Source organism: Spea bombifrons, chromosome 5 (assembly GCF_027358695.1).
Source record: "Spea bombifrons isolate aSpeBom1 chromosome 5, aSpeBom1.2.pri, whole genome shotgun sequence".
Taxonomy (NCBI): Eukaryota; Metazoa; Chordata; class Amphibia; order Anura; family Pelobatidae; genus Spea; species Spea bombifrons.
The window spans coordinates 14517061-14533933 of record NC_071091.1 but is presented as its reverse complement, the minus strand read 5'-3'; the positions used below and the strand labels follow the sequence as shown (position 1 = coordinate 14533933).

Sequence of the window (16873 nt, the reverse complement as noted above, 5' to 3'; positions counted from 1 at the left end):
TTTATGAAGTACAGGAGGGACTTCATCAAGGACAGAAGCGATGCCGTTCACCTGTTTTCGTATGTACATTTCCAAAACGCTTTTACAACAGATTGCATTGGGCATCATATGCACGTTAATACATATGATATAGCGGTGTGGTCCCTTTAACCCCTTCGCAGCCACGGACATACCAGGTGCATCAGAATCACTAGGTCACCTCTGTTGACCAAAGTGGCCAATTAACAGCAGATCACCTTCGCTCCTGTGCATGTGATCGCTTCTCCAGCCAATCAGATTGCATTTGTCTCTGTGACTCACTGGGTTCCAAGGTTTGAAAAAAATATTTTTTTATTTTAAATGTTATTTATTTATTTTTAACCTGACCCTGGTGACATTGGTCCCTTGCTAGATTGGCAAATATCCACCTGGCATGATGTATTCACTATCAGTGCTACACAGTCACTGTCCTTCTGGAAATTAATGTCATATTCCAGCGTTCTGTCTCTTTAAGGTTTCCATCAGCAGGCGCTGCGTACTGTGGAGGTTGTCCTCCGTAGTCTTAAGGGGCCAGTCGTGGAGATAACAGAACCGTAATAGTTCCTCCTCTCTAGCTGGAATCTGTATAGCGAAGTTAGATTAAGGGTTTAGAATCAATTGTCCTTTTGCACCAGTTATAATTTTGTATTTTGTTAATGTTATTGTTGATTTTGTATTCTCCCTCAATTATAATAGAACTATAATAGAACTACAGAATCTACCAGTGCTTGTGTTTATGCCTTATTCTGTTTATGTGCCCATTCCATCATGCCATAGCTATAGATAGAGTGTGGGTTCTGCCCCGATAATATGTTTGTTTCAGGTGTGCGGCTCTCGCCCCTTATATGTTTGCTTCCCATTATCTGTATATTTGTTTTGCATTATGTGGCATATTGAACTCACACACTATCCTTGTGGGCAGTCTAGGTGGACCAGATGGCTCTCTCCCCTCTTTACGGGTTATATGTAAATATAAATAGTGATTCCACTGTAAAGTTATAAAAGGGGTCCTTTTAGTAATAGCAACCAGCGGGATGTTGCCGATGACTGGACCATTCCATTGATTTCTATTATTATGTGATGACCACCAGACTTTGATTTCTGGATGCAAGCAGTTTCAGGGGGATCAGCTCAAAAGCAGGCAGGTCTGAAAGCTTTACACAATCACGCTCTATATACATGCCTAAAAACCTTTTTATATAAAGTCCGTCCTAATGTTGTTTTATTCCTGGTACCTGTGTAACCCTCACAGAAGGTTGATTTACGAATACATTGTTTTAAAGGGGCAGTCAGTTTGAGAGTAGCCGGAGTGGTGCTGCCTATATTGGTGGAGTCTGCTCGCTCTTGAAAGGTGGAGGCGTCAATGAGGTGGGTCATTTCTTTAGCATTCTTGATTGATATATCTATAATAATATGAAGGGGCTCAGACATGTTTATCTCCCCGTTTTCATTTATTCACATTTGTAGAAGATCAGATAGCTAATAACTCATATGTTGTCATTGTTATTAAGCGTCACTATTTGTACAATTTTCATGTAATGTCGATAGGCTATGTCATAGCTAACTGTATGCCTTCTCTATTACTCAGTTCGGGAAGCCAGATGTTATGGCTGTCACGCTGGCACAGTCTCTAGCACATAATTTGGGCATTTTCTCAGACAAGAAGAAATTATTGAGCGGTATGTACAAAATACCAAGGAAACTGTGACGGCATCATTACAACACAACCAAACGTATATTGCTCTTACTGTAATGTCATTCATCTATGGTATCGTTATAAGGTTGTGTCTTCTCTCTGCTAGGTGAGTGCAAGTGTGAAGACATGTGGTCTGGATGCATCATGGGGGATATTGGGTAAGAGCAGTAAAGAATATCCTATGGAAAAAAATTGTATTTGTCTTTGGATTCCGTATACGTATGCTTATCCAAGTTTAACATTGAGTGATTAGTGGTATAAATTAAGATTGTTTAGATTCAGTATTTTGGCCCTTTTTGTTAGCAGAGGGGCTGCTAGTGTGAGCAGCACTGTGCGAGCAGTCGTGCTATTATCGCAGGGTCCCACACGCTGCGTTATGTGACCCCCCCTCCTTCACAAGACTTTTGGACCAGACCAGAGGATAGCTAATAACTCATATATTGTTATTTAGCTTCTCATATAGCGTCGAGTTCACACTATATACTCCCACTGCGTTTCGCTTGTGGTAATTGCAGCTGTAGGCCAGCAGATGGCGCTAATATTCTATGGACGTTATAAGAGGATAAATAGTGTGATCCAAGTCCGTATGATGAAAGGAAGTGCTATCCGATGCTAAGCCGTGGTAGGTGAAAGCACATTAATTATTTTTTCAAATCCTTTGTGTATATATATATGTTGGGTTTTTAAATTTGAACGAAATCTAATAACATTTATTATTTATGGTACAAACAAGCACGGTATACACAGATATGTCATCCATAAAAACAGAATTTGACAGGAGATAAGGGATCATTCTGCCTTGGTATCATCTTAGATTCAGGATAACTTTATGCCTATTGAAATTCCCATACTGTGTTAACCTCTACCAATTATGCTGGAAGGCTGTTCCATTTATCTACCACCCACTCAATAAAGTACAACTTCCTTCCATTACATCTATGCTGATACATCTCCTTCTGAAGAGGAATACCCAGACTAATTTCCTTATTTATGTCCTCCTCGAGTTAGCCACTTTTGTTACCATTACTGCAATTAGCCCCAGGGGTAGCCAACAGGTAGGTTTCCAGCTATTCAACTATTCTAACGATCCCCAGTTACCATATTGCATACGCCTGTTGATATTTATTGGAGTTATATTTCCATAACAGCTGTTTTTATATATTCAGGAAATACTTTTTCCCCCCAAACCAAAAAATGATGGGCTTACTACAATTGTTGAATTGTGGTTTTTTTTTGTAAACACTTTCTTTTTCCAAAGGCTGCATTTTCTGACAGTAAATGAAAACATTACTTTCCTTGTGGTCTTAGTTCCACATACTTTGTAAGCATATTATAATTTTGATCCAAAGAGCCAGTCATTTGTCTGTGCTTGTCGCCATTGCGTTGCCCATAGTCCAACCATTAAAACGTCCCACATTATATAACAAGTGGTCATAACATCACGATTTGGACTTACAGAGACAAAAGGTAAGTAGGGTCCTGATCAAACGACCTTTCAATCTAGTTTAATGAGTTTCTTTCATCAGCACTGTGACCTTTACAGTAAGTGCTATAGTTCAGTCTCTTCACATGAGGACCAACTATATGCCCACGAACCACCATGAGGAACGGGGCTAGAAGAGACATGCTGCATGAAACAATCTAAGATGAAAGGACTCAAGGACAATATCATCATTATATCTGCATTCACTAAAATGCTATCAGACAACACATTAGGGCGGAGATGATCCATCAGTATTTATATACTCCTTTATACACTTTGCATTAAAGCGGTCATTTAAATAAAGCCCACAGCTTATATGGCACAGCGTGGACTTGATACTATAGGGAGAGTGTGTACCCCGTTTCAAGACTTTCCTATTTACATTTTTTCTTCTTCCTGAGATTTTGTGACGGTAGGATATTATTATAATGTCATCATGCTTTGTGGATGTTGTTATAAATGAACAGCATATACTATTATTTCCATTTTTTATTCAAAGATGCATTAATCAATCTTAATTGTTTAGGGGCTTTGGGGAACCTTTGACTTCCTGAAGCTACCATCAGAAAAAGAGGCTGATGCTGTATAATGTATAGTCATATCAGTGAGATTTCTTCTCCTATTGTGTTATGCATTACCCAGGGCCAGCTCAGTTCTTCTTGCTGGAGAAACCAGTGTTTGCCCTTCATAATGAATTGTGGGGGAGCTGAAGCCAAACTCTCCTGCTAGCTCTCCTGTTACCCCCTTACCTTTTAGCAAATAAAGCAAATAGTATGCTCACTATGGATGACGATGTTGGGTGAACATCGTGGGATTGGTAGGCTGCGTGCTGCTTTCCCTATAGAAGGGGACTCTCGCTTCTTCAGCATTTGGCACAGACTTAGCCTCCGAGTATAACCAGCTCCTTTCAGGAACGAAGTAAATAAAACATGTCTAACTATGTTATTGTTGGTTACTTGGCCAATAATCAATAGTGCTTTATGGTTATATTTACAGCTATTATCTTCCAAGCAAGTTCTCTACGTGCAATATTGAAGAATATCACGAGTTTCTGAGAAATGGAGGTGGTGCATGTTTATTCAATAAACCACTAAAGGTATTCTTCCTTATGTTAAATGTTTTTCCAAACGTAACCGATTTCAATGTCATGGTGACATTAAATCACATTGGTGTTACATATCTCTTTGTATCATGTTACTTATAGATTGCCTGTCTGTCTGTCTATCTATCTACCTATCTATCTATCATCTATCTATCTATCTATCTATCTATCTCTATATCTATAATATATTTGGTATATATTATGTTCAGAATAAAACTAAGCTGGCACTGCTCTTAACACTGTAATAGCTTTTCTCTGTACAAACATACATAAAATGCCCTAGGAAACCCTATTGTTAATACTTACTATTCCTAAGATCAAGTTCATTCTCATGTTCTCCCCCTGGGTTTTCTTGATCAGCTTCTGGACCCCCCAGAGTGTGGTAATGGCTTTGTTGAAGCTGGAGAAGAATGTGACTGTGGAAGTCCTGCGGTAAGTTTACCCTAACAGCGCTACAGACTCTGCTGGAGCCATATAAATAAATGTAACGCGACTCCCGCCGTTGGAAACCTCTGTTTTAGCCTAATATTGAGTTATCGTACCGCTCCAGAGGAGAAATCTTTGGCTGGTAACCAACTTGTATGTGGGCTGTGTTCTCTCTTAGGAATGTGCTGCAGAAGGAGACAACTGTTGCAAAAAATGCTCGTTAACCCAGGGGTCTCAGTGCAGCGATGGATTATGTTGCACCGACTGTCAGGTAAAAATAGGGTTTAGTAAAAGAAAAAGTAGAAAGGACTACTGTTTGCTAGAATGGAAAAGCCACATGGTACTTGAACATCTTCATCATGGAAAGCAACGGATTCTCAAAGCGCCCGTAACTCCACTTTATAGGGACTGCTGTGGGAGATAAAGAGGAGAGTTTAATGATATCCTCATTCCCACCTCACCTATGCTTAGCTTTTTAGCCATTTTAAAGCATGTTTTATCCATTTTCTGCCTAACAAACTTACATTTTACAACATTTTTATAGTGAATGATTGGGGTAATAGTTTTCTTTATTTTGCCAAGGGGCATAATTTATTCTCGCCTTGTTTGCAAACTCCAGCAATCCCCACCAACATGTCGAAAAATCACCCAAACTGGAATTATATCCCAGTCTGCCCTAAGCACAAAAAAATACACCTTTTATCTTTAAAATATGTTAAGCGCATTGTTTGGTTGGGTGATTTCAGGAAATGAATGGAGCGAGTTAGGATGTTTGCTGTCCTCTTGCCTACCGGCATTAAAATCGGACTTTAGGCATTTCTGATTGTGTGTGTGTTGTTCTTTTCAAAGTTTAATCTACATGGACTGTTATGTCGGGATGCCGTGAATGACTGTGACATCCCAGAATACTGCACCGGGAACTCGAGCCAGGTAATCAGCCAGCGTTAAATGGAAGTGTTCTGTCACGTCAGCCATGTGTCACATATTTTTAAATGCCCAAACTGTGGAACAAGAAGAGGACATTTCCATGTGGAGTTCTAATCGTTAGGTAGATACAGATGCTGATTCTAATCACAGTCAAACACGCAGTGGGTATGTAATTGTGCTCCCGGTCAGGGTCGGACTGGGGACAAAGTGGCGGCTCTGGCAGTTTAAGGCTTGTGGCCGCTTACGGCATAAGTCTGGCAGGCGGCTGGATATGAGAGGCAGCACGCTACGTTTGAGTGTGGTCGGGTATATCTAGCCGGCGCTGATCCTGCAGATTGGGCGAGTAGCGATAGACGTTGGCCAGCAGCCCATTGGGCATTTTCTCCGAGCTGAGTCACACTTAAAATTATGGGAATAATTATTCTTCAGTTGTGATAAAAAGCTATGACTAAACAAAGTAATATTGGGTTCCTCCGCTGCAGGTAACAGATTAGCAACCCATCAAGCAACTTGCAATTCAATTTAATATTTTAACTGAAAATTGAATTGCTACCCTCAGACAGTTAACATAGCTATACTTATTTAGAACAAGTAATCAGAAGGTCGTACATTTTTGTTTTTCATTTGCTTTAATTCCTTTAAAACATAGAATTTGATGGCAGATAAGAACCATTCTGACCATCTAGTCAGCCCATTGTTCCTGATGTAAAGACTCAGACCTAAAGCAGTCCTCGGTCCTGTGTTACATTCAGGATAGCTTTATGTCTATCCCATGCATGTTTAATTCCCACACACTATCAGCCTCTACCACTGATGCCGGGAGCCTTTTCCACTTATCTACTGCCCTTCTCTAGCTTTAGACTTCTAACAATTCTCTTCCTTTGAAATAAACCTCCCTCCCATACTTTGTTAAATCCCCTTATGTATTTCTCCAAAGATTATGGAGATATTTTGATAGTAAAGAGCTGTTTTGATCTCGGGGAGCAGAGATCGAGGCTGATGCGTATGATCCGTCCAGAGCTCATTAAGGGCTCACAGAATGATGAATTTAACCTCTTGTATGTAAGTTAGTAGGTCCCTCTAAATTATGGAAACACATGTGACTGCAAATAGCAAATTATTTTATTTAGGCAAAAATAGTCCAAAATGCTGCAAATGTAAACACTTTTAATTTGTTTACCGTAAATACATCTTTTTAATCTGAATATGAATGTCTTTCAGTGTCCCCCAAATGTACATAAACTGGATGGATATCAATGCGATAAAGAGCAGGTAATGTAATGTTCTGAGTTTTCTAATATAAGCAAATATATTATATATTATATGATATCGTCTCTCTGTAAGCAGGGCCTTTGCTTCGGAGGGAGATGTAAAACGAGGGACAGGCAGTGCAAGTACACGTGGGGCGAAAGTAAGTAGTAATATGCTTAGCTTCACATAATCCAATCCGCTCCTGGATTCACGGGGGTGACCGTACTCCCAAAAAGCTGCCCTTATTTTCTCAACTGCACTTTTGCTGATCAGGAAGTTGTTCCTTCGAAATTCAAACTAATACCATGAAAAATGTCCGTATCGCAATATTCTGTTTCGTAAATTACACATTTGGACAGCCGAGCAGAAAATCCTTTTTCACTTATGTCATAACACCATCAAACACGAAATACATTATTGTGCATACGCAGCTGCATTGAACATTAAAGGTCAGTGGACTGACCAGCTGGGTGTTTGCTTGCTGTGCATGCGCAGACAGATGGAATACACAGCATCTAAGCTCGCAGTACAGCACATTGCTTTTACACTCTCCCTGTCATAATCCTCATTATCAGTTCCCTATAGCATCATATATTGGAGAAAAGCATACGTGATGCATAATCCAATATATAACATAATCATCCTCTGGAGCGCCGATTTCTATTCATTACCCCGAGTGAAGTTTGCTATCACCGATGTTAGCTTTGTTTATTTATGTTCTTGGTTTCAGAAGCGGCAGAAGCAGACCTGTACTGCTACGAAAAGCTGAATATTGAGGGAACTGAAAAGGGCAACTGTGGCAAAAATAAAGAGACTTGGATACAATGTAACAAACAGTAAGAAAACTCATAAATGGTAACGTATAGTAGATAGTGTATAGATTCTGTGCTAAATTTGAAAATTAGCATTATCACCATACCAACTAATAAAATGAAACTGTTGATTGAATTATTCTATAAGTTGCTATGGTAATACCACTTTAAACCTTGAAGCCCAAATCACTTTTTGTACATAACCTCACAGAATAATAAAAGTGCTGGTATAGCAACATATCTTAAATGTAATATTTTTCACTACATATCAGTTATTTCCATGTGTCACCGTGTTGTTCTCTTCTAACAGTGATGTGCTGTGTGGGTACCTTCAGTGTACCAACATTTCAAACATCCCCAGGCTTGGAGAGCTGGATGGAGAAATTACAGTAACTTCCGTCACTAAAAACCAAGTGAACGCCTTCAACTGCAGGTAATGTGTGATTGTGAATGGAGGTTCAGCTGTGTGACATAAAGAAGACATTAAGAGTTACCCTGTGTCTTACTATTGTGCTGAAAATCAGTACATGTTCACATGCAGCCAGTATATAGTGTACAATAAATATTCTGGTTACTTATCATACCCGTACCTGGGAACTCACCTGGAGACTCAGGGTGAAGCACCCCTTTTCCAGATCTCCACAATTGTGGAAACTCCATGTCACGGGAGCAGCGGTGCGACACGACCCACTCCCCGTCTGCTTCCCCTCCAACCACTCATGGGACCACCGACATCAGCAGACCACCCGCCAACTTCAGCGGTCCTGCCTACCCGCACCCTGAGAAGGGAGGGCTCCGGGTAGTTGGAACCATAAAGTTCCCTGGTACAATCACACCATCTTACACTAAGCTTCATATGACGTGAAATGAATGTTGGGTTAATTAACCACACTTCTCTCAAGTATATTAAAACTTTATAAGTATAAGCAAATTCATCTTTCCTGTATTTTTAAATGAGGGACCTGATTTTATCACACAGTGGGGGCCATGTGAAATTGGATGAGGACACCGATCTTGGTTATGTTGAAGACGGAACCCCATGTGGTGTCGAAATGATGTGCCTGGAACGTAGATGTCTCCCGATCGATTCTTTCAACTTTAGCGCTTGTTTCGGCAGCACAAACAAAATTTGTTCTGGAAATGGGGTACGCATACTGTGAAACTCTAGAATGTAACAATTACATTGTGTCTGGCCAAGTTTTTACATATACATGTCAGAAGGTAGGTATTTTAATACCATGCAATAATACTTTGTTAAAATAATCTAGGATTGGGTTCACTAATCCAGGTTTATTAATAAATTGCCAGATGATGATGTCCCACAGAACTTAATGTACTTTCCAGCAGCAACAGCGTGAATAGGCATATCACACCTCTGTAATTCGTGCATGAAATATGTTTTGAAACCGAAGGCTTTATTATTTCAATTACAGATTTGCAGCAATGAAGTAAAATGTGTCTGCGACAAATTCTGGACGGGGGACGATTGCAGTACCTTTTCTCCTTACAAAGATTTAATAAAGGTGGTAGACCCTCTAATGAATGATGGTAGGTAATGCACTTGGTGCACACAAGATCTCTGCCCTCTGTACATCTCTGTCTACAAAGAAAAATGGCTTTCTTAGTATTATCTACTCTATCTACTGGGCCGTGCTACACAGAGCAGAGTTGAAACGTACCCAGGGCCAACCGTCTTAATGAGACAAAACTGCTCGTCTTGGTCTCTGGGCTTCTGTCTAGACTACGATATCTCATAGATCAGAGCACTAATTTGTAACAACCACTTTCCACAACATGGACTTAAATCTAATGCATTTGTCTTAATATACAAAGTTTAAGGATACATGTTAAAAAACAACGTCACCTTCCTCATGGAAAAATGGTGAAAATATTCCTTCCTCTTTAGTGTATCATTTCTTCCTTGTGCTGAGCGCATCTGTGAGGAGTCTAAGACTTTAGAGACTTTTTGATATATGCGTACTGCTTTCTTATGTGAAAATATGTTTTACATTTTTTATGTGTATTCTTAAACTTTGTACATTAAAGCAATTGTGGAAATTGTTTTTTACGTAGACCCAAGTAAACTTAAAAAATCCCTGAGTTTATCCAGCCAAACATAAGCCATAAATTATAGAGTTTACAGTGTCTTCATATTATATATCCAATAATAAGTCATAGTCTGATTGTTATAGCATGAACTACGTGCCGTGCATTGCAGCTCCCCATCATACGAGGGCTTTTATAAATAAGTGATCTATCCAATAAGTGTGAGGGTTCAATACTTATCCAAAGTTTGTAAAGCAAGCAGATAAATGCCCCCAATGATTGGGCCATCTGATTGGTTGATATGGGGATTCCACCACTTTTCAGACTTGTACTAATTTCACTATTTTTTCCTGTTTAATAGGGAATGTTAGCACAAACATAATCATAGGAGCTATTGCTGGTACCATATTAGTGTTGGTGCTGGTGCTGGGCATAACAGCCTGGGGTTACAAGTAAGTTACCTTATTTTATCATAACGTGTCTTCATACATATTACCTAAATGCTGAAACATATGCATTATTGTAATAAAGTCTGTGCTTAGCACCCCCAAACAGTGACTGCAAGACCTCCTTCTATCGGCAGATGGCATTATTATCATGTTGATAGAATAATGTTTTTTAATCCTAAATAAATTAATGATCATTTTAAGTTTTGTTCATTTCATATCTTAGCACATTTGATAATTCTTGTTGCTACGCCTTAGCACTTCTGTTCTGTGCTGGTACTTTATTGATCATTGATAGCCGGAGATCAGAGAGAAACTTCACAGATAATGCTTTATTGAGGCTAACATATATATATATATATATATATATATATATATATATATATATATATATATATATATATATATATCTTTAATCTCTATTGTCTGTATATCCGGGTTACTAAGACCAGCAGCCCAGAAAAATAGAATATTAATTTATTTAAAAGACCTTACAATATTCCCTCTTTATCAGAATGAATACAACTTTTATATATCGTTGGGGTTATTTCATTTTAGCGGCCCATATATTTAGACATGTCAGCTGGTAACATTTACGGTATATTTGACACATAATCTACAGTATTTGACTTAAGAATGGCATCCAAATACATTTCAGAGTATTATTGCCAATTATTGCAATAAATTGTGAGCCACTCCAAAAAGCACCAGAGAGCTGTATGTCCCTCACAGCAATACCGAGTATCCCTGTCTACACAGATAAACTGGTCTGCCCCTCTGTCACCATCATCGTAGCACCATGTAACATGCTTTTTTAATATGATATGAACTATTTTTAATATCTGTTTGTTTTTCTTCTCTAACATGAAAAGAAACTACCGAAGAGAGAGGTAAGTATATCAAAGTGTTGATATGTCATTTGTTTAAATGAATCGACATGACCCTGGTATCAGCAAGCTGTGCCCCCCCCCAGCTGGTGTTAAAATGCAGCTCACATCACACCTAGCCAGCGCATTTCTGTCTGTGGACGATGCTGCTGCTTGTTAACAGTAGGAAGGTTACCTCTCCCGTGTTTAGTGTATGATTACCGTATGTAGACTTATCAAATCACTGTAAATATCCTCAAATGAATAACATGTTTTTCTACTGCTATTTTCTTACACCCGAGACAATAGTCCGTACAGATTCAAATGTGTTATCTAGGGGGTTTTATTCACTAAATGGAATATTTATTATGAAGGACTGACACTGACAGGTTTCTTCAGCAATAAGCGGTTGAGCTGTCTCTGTATAATGCATAATTCAATAGGTGAGGAGACTGGAGAAATCTCACTAATGTAACTATACATTATACAGGGCCAGCAACGCTGAGGTTATGCCCTTCATAATGTATAGTGAAGTCAAGGAGCTGAAACACAACTCTCCTGCTATCTGTCCTATCAACTCTCCGTTTAGTGAATAGACCCCATTGTCAATGTGCACCCCCAACCACAAGTAATGTATATAAACAAGCAAACAATGCACACTGTATACCGTCACATCCGTGTTTTATACTACACGCTGTATACGTTCCATTTGCCTTACGTGTCCTTCCCTCTGAACTAATGCTGCTTTACGTCTGTGCGATTTGTTCTCTGTGTCCGTGTGTCTTGTTTTCTGACTTTACAATATCTATTATGCTTTAGACAAATACCCCAGGGAGATTATGTAAAAAAGCCCGGAGATGTCGACTCTTTTTATAGCGACTTGCCTCCCGGAGTCAGCTCAAACTCAGCATCTAGTTCTAAGAAGAGGTCTGCTATTCTGTCGCATTTTCAGATATCTGCCTGTTCCATCCCACATTATTCCATTAGTCAGAACATTTCATTATTTTGCAGAAGGTTTGATTACTTTTTTTACTTCCTTCTTTGTGGAATATTTATTAAGGACACCCTATCCCTAAGCCTTTGACTCCAAAGGGGCTTCTGTTTATTCTACTCTGAATACAACCAAAAAGTAGAACTTCATGTAAAAAGGATACTTTCCAGGACATCGAGACCTTGGGTTATTAGTGGATATTAAATATGACTGCCACCTGTGCTGTAAAAAAGATATTAGTAATGCGGTTGCCCTGATAGATAAATTGGACCAGATTCTATGGCCCTTTTGGGGGGGGGGTGCTAACATCATATTCACCTTTAAGCAACTAAACTTTCTGGGCACCGTTCCCAATAACAAGAGGTAACTGCTAGCAATGTGAAGAGGGTTCTTACGTGTTATGAACATGTACACGTCTCTGCTCCACGCCAGGAGCCTATCAATCCTTATAGTTAAAATCCATCTACAAATCAAGTGTGATTAATTAGTGTAGAATGGTCTTAACATTTTCAAAACTTTTAGATGACGTATAACATTTAATGACGTACGATCTAAGACTATGAAACATGAACAAACGTCCCCTCCATTCCCCAGAATTACCCCACATTTAATACCGTTAAGAATCTCTTTGGCACAATAAGCTGCCATGTCTCCAGGATGGTGAAATGTATAACGCATGTATGGAGAGTTTTGTTATATGTAATTGTTAGTTTTGTAAATCATTTTTACAGGCCAGGTGGCAACCCCAAGCATATTCTTGTTAATGCAGTTACTGTTGTTGCGACCCTCATGTTATCCTCGGCTTCAACAGATTTGTTCAAGTATTGTGTGAACGGTATTTCAACAACATCTGGCATTCCAAGTTTTACAGATGCCGTATAATAAAGGGTTAACATCGTCTTTGCCACAAATGCGGAATTAGCTCACATACATTGTTTAGCTGCCATTGACAGCTAAAATGTTCCTGATGATTTCCTTCCTAGACATGAAATTCTGCTTTCGCCGCTACTAAGAACAATATATTCTATGAAATGGCAGAAAGTTAGACCCAGTTGAGGTTAATCGCCCAGCCCCTTTGAAGTCAAAGAAGAAAATCAATGTCAATATTTTACAGCAACTTTCCTAACAAATTGCATGGGATGATATGGGAGTCTACAATGCAGAGCCATGTCACGTATCTCAATAATCCACCGCCGCATTGTAACACCTACAGAATGTCACCATCACATACATATATTGTGCGGTGATAGGAATAGCATATCCATATTCAAGCCATATATAATAATAAACTCTGATATATATATATATATATATATATATATACATATATATATATATATATATATATAAACTTAGAAACAGAATTTAATGGCAGATAAGAACCATTTGGCCCATCTAGTCTGTCCATTTTTCCTGATATATAACAAAACACTATATGCACGGCATTCATTATATTAATTGTCACTCTCTGGAGGTTCTTTAGAAGGAAGTTCAGCTTTAATTGAAAGAACGAGAATGATCTTAATTGTGCTGTCGAGTCATGTCCTTTTCTGTAGTATTCTGTAATCCGATGTGCCACCGGGGATAGGCGCTTACTGGCTGTATTGCTAATGAACAAAGCCGCTTGTTTGCTCCCCATATCCTAAAGAGTACACTTAGAAAATCAAAGCTTCTATTGTTACCTCTCAATTATTTTAGTATTGAAGAAAAATACTACTGTATTAGTCAAAACAAGCAAGTACGTCGGTTCAAAGACGATTCCACTGACTGTTTTTCTTTATGTCCCTTTTTAATGAGCATTATATTCCAGTCCTCATCGTTAAATTTGTCAATTGATTGTCTTTATAATTCTATTTCATATATTTTTTTGAAATCTTTGTTGCGTAAATATAAAGCTTTTTGTTTTGTTGGTCATGCATTAGAAACACAAGCACGTAAGTACGATGTAGCTGATCGTGGCAGATAAAGGCAATCATCGTTCTCTGCTTTCAGATCTAACGGTTTGTCTCATTCTTGGAGTGAAAGAATCCCAGACACTAAAAATGTTTCCGATGTCTGTGAAAATGGCCGCCCCAGAAGCAATTCTTGGCAAGGTAATTTAGGGTAGAACGAGATTTTACCCAAGGGTAAATAAGATGCACCCTCCAGCTGTTCATATGGTTGGTGGAGCATTTTGGGAGTTGAAGGTGATCAGTGGCTGGAGATCAGAGTTGATAAAGCCTGCCTGTCTGCCTTGGTATAACAGACAAAGCCAACATCACTTCATTTATAGGGGCAAGATTTGTTTTGCTTTTTCCTCCTTTAACTTTCCATCTTTGCCTTCCCGTCGTACCTTCTGGTTTCACAGAAGAGATCGGAAAGGGGAGGTTGGTTTGTCTGATGATCCGAAATGTCAGAGCTTCATGACATTTTGTGTAGGTTGAAAATAACCAAAGGCATACAATTTAAAGCTAAACATTTTACATATTCTAATGTCTTCAATATTTATTGTATATACATTTTAAACTATTGTTTTGATGCTTCTCCTTTTATTTTATGTTTGAATATGTTTCAGGTAATATAAGCAGTAGCAAAAAGAAATTAAGAGGAAAAAGGTTCAGACCTCGTTCCAATTCTACTGAGTAAGTACCACGAGGTGATATGTGCTTTATTAAACGTTTGGTTTAAGTTATTTACACACAGCTTAAGACATGATATCAGAATATATGATCACCTGTCCATGAGTGGTGATCTGGCTACTGCACCTCTTCCCGAGTTTTGTCTAAAGGCTGTTTTCTACAGCAGCCGATTTCTTTCAAGGGATCCATGTATAAAGTGGATATTGAGGCAAAAGGTGATTATTGTTGACCTTATTTGCATGCGCCTACCCAGAATCCCTTGCGGTTGTGGCAGCTCCATGCGATTTCTGAGGGAAAAGCAAGCCTTCTGGCTTGTCTGGTGTCTGTAGATGAGTGTTTAATAATACTTCTACTACCCACTTAATTTTAAGTGGAAGGGTTTTCCATAACCTTTACCCACCATAACGTTAGTTAATGGAAGAGTTAAACATTCTTGTAGGTGTATTTTTGTAGGTTAGTTATAACACCACTCATTATACCAATGGGTAGCATGCCTTCTTCTGCCACCAAACACACCTAGATCGTCAGGGATCCAATAGTTTGGATGTTTTTTGTAATTGTCAGCATTGGTGTCATTAGTAGGCAATAAAAGAAAGGTTTTTTTATATTAATTGCCCTCTAAACAATATTACCCCATAAAACTGTTTGTAAAAGGTAGTCAAGCCAAGATTTTTTTCGTATATTTTTTGTAAGATAGGAGAGTTTGTTTATGGGGGTTGGAAATAGGGAAATATATTTGACAGGAAAAGGTTTTATATTTTTACTTTTTTGTTACACAGCTCTCTATTAGATAGTAGTGCACACTGTTTTTATGACCCCAGGGATCTCTGTTGGCACAGGGGATCCCTACTGCAAACACACACACTGCCCCCCGCACAATGTGCAGACCCCGCAAGCCCTTGCTGCATAAGGAGGAATCCCTAACAACATCAGCGATGATAAGTAAACCCCCTGTGAATGTAAATTGTGGCCTTAGCTGTCAGAGAGGAGACAGATAATAATGATGAATGTTTGGGTCTTTACAGCAGGTAAAAAACAGGGGACTAGATGGGTGGCCGAATGGTTCTTACTTGCCATCATAGTTTAGGGATAATATAGAAGGTTAGAGTAAAAATCTAGATGCTTATAGTGATATGCAGACAAACGTCAAATATAATGAATGGATAATTTTCTCCTAAGGACAGTTTTCTAGGATAACGTGGCCATTATGTTTTTGGGTTATTCTGGTTAAAGGTAAATTAACGGTTTAATTTTACAGTAAATTAGCAATCTTTGCAGTTTGGATTTTGCACATTCAGTCCCCCGAAGGGCGGTTCAGATCGTTTCTGGACTTTCTGGTTATACACAGATGAGGTGCGCTGGGGTGTGACATCACTCGGGTGTGACATCACATCGTGACATGCATGGGGACAGCAGGAAATACATACATTATCACACAACCGTATGCTATCAGAGCTATGAAAGTAATACACACAGCTGATGGGGAGGAAAACAGGAAGAAATGTTGACCTTCTTTTAAACTAAGGTTTTTTTATGCAATATACTTCCATTGGCTTTAAAATGCCAAAAAGCAGCAGCAAGAATATGGAGTGTAACAACATGAAAGTAGCATTTATAATGAACGAGCTGATGTGTCCATCATTAAAACGTTGGTAGGTTTTCCAACCATTTTCTCATGAATGGTGGTGAAGAACTGAATAGTTATATATATATATATATATTGTGTCTAGTAAGTAAATGGTCTATTTATATTGTAAAAAACACTGCTGCATATTATAAGAAATGACACCAAGAAGTTACACCCGTCACACCGTGCAGGGGAGAGCCGTCCGCTCCCGGAGGCAGACAATGTAACGCGAACTCCTCAGTCATATCACTGATATATATAGATATATAGCTAACTACCATGTATGTATATATATATATATAGAGAGAGAGAAGAGGTTGTAGCCGTATTAGTCCAGTGGTGTCAATATCAAAATACAGATGGAATAAGTATCTTATGATAATACCTTTTTTATTGGACTAACAGAATTTTGGAATGACAAGAATTTCTCAAGTCTAAATGCTTTCTAAATGCTGTTAGTCCAATAAAAAAGGTATTATCACAAGATACTTATTTCATCTGCTATTTGAATAAGTCCTGACACAGTGTGATATTTCATGTATTGTTGTTCATCTGAGCTTCTAA

At 38.7% G+C, this 16873-nt stretch overlaps 1 protein-coding gene across 6 annotated transcripts in view; it reads left to right on the top strand.

Annotated features, from left to right (window-relative positions):
- The window catches only part of ADAM22 (ADAM metallopeptidase domain 22), a 65952-nt gene that overhangs the window by 44027 nt on the left and 5052 nt on the right, over positions 1–16873 (top strand). For 2 of the 6 annotated variants that reach the window (XM_053466227.1, XM_053466224.1), the window contains exons 11-29: positions 1–59; positions 1302–1386; positions 1607–1697; positions 1821–1872; positions 4194–4293; positions 4660–4731; positions 4904–4996; positions 5575–5655; positions 6874–6924; positions 7000–7063; positions 7634–7739; positions 8026–8148; positions 8695–8860; positions 9149–9263; positions 10123–10213; positions 11080–11097; positions 11893–12000; positions 14057–14157; positions 14619–14685. The exon at positions 1–59 is cut by the window's left edge and continues 108 nt beyond it. In XM_053466227.1, coding sequence (XP_053322202.1) covers positions 1–59; positions 1302–1386; positions 1607–1697; positions 1821–1872; positions 4194–4293; positions 4660–4731; positions 4904–4996; positions 5575–5655; positions 6874–6924; positions 7000–7063; positions 7634–7739; positions 8026–8148; positions 8695–8860; positions 9149–9263; positions 10123–10213; positions 11080–11097; positions 11893–12000; positions 14057–14157; positions 14619–14685 — 1643 coding nt within the window. Of the gene's footprint in view, positions 60–1301; positions 1387–1606; positions 1698–1820; positions 1873–4193; positions 4294–4659; positions 4732–4903; positions 4997–5574; positions 5656–6873; positions 6925–6999; positions 7064–7633; positions 7740–8025; positions 8149–8694; positions 8861–9148; positions 9264–10122; positions 10214–11079; positions 11098–11892; positions 12088–14056; positions 14158–14618; positions 14686–16873 lie in introns of all 6 variants that reach the window. The other 4 variants (XM_053466223.1, XM_053466222.1, XM_053466226.1 and 1 more) reach the window with 2 other exon arrangements.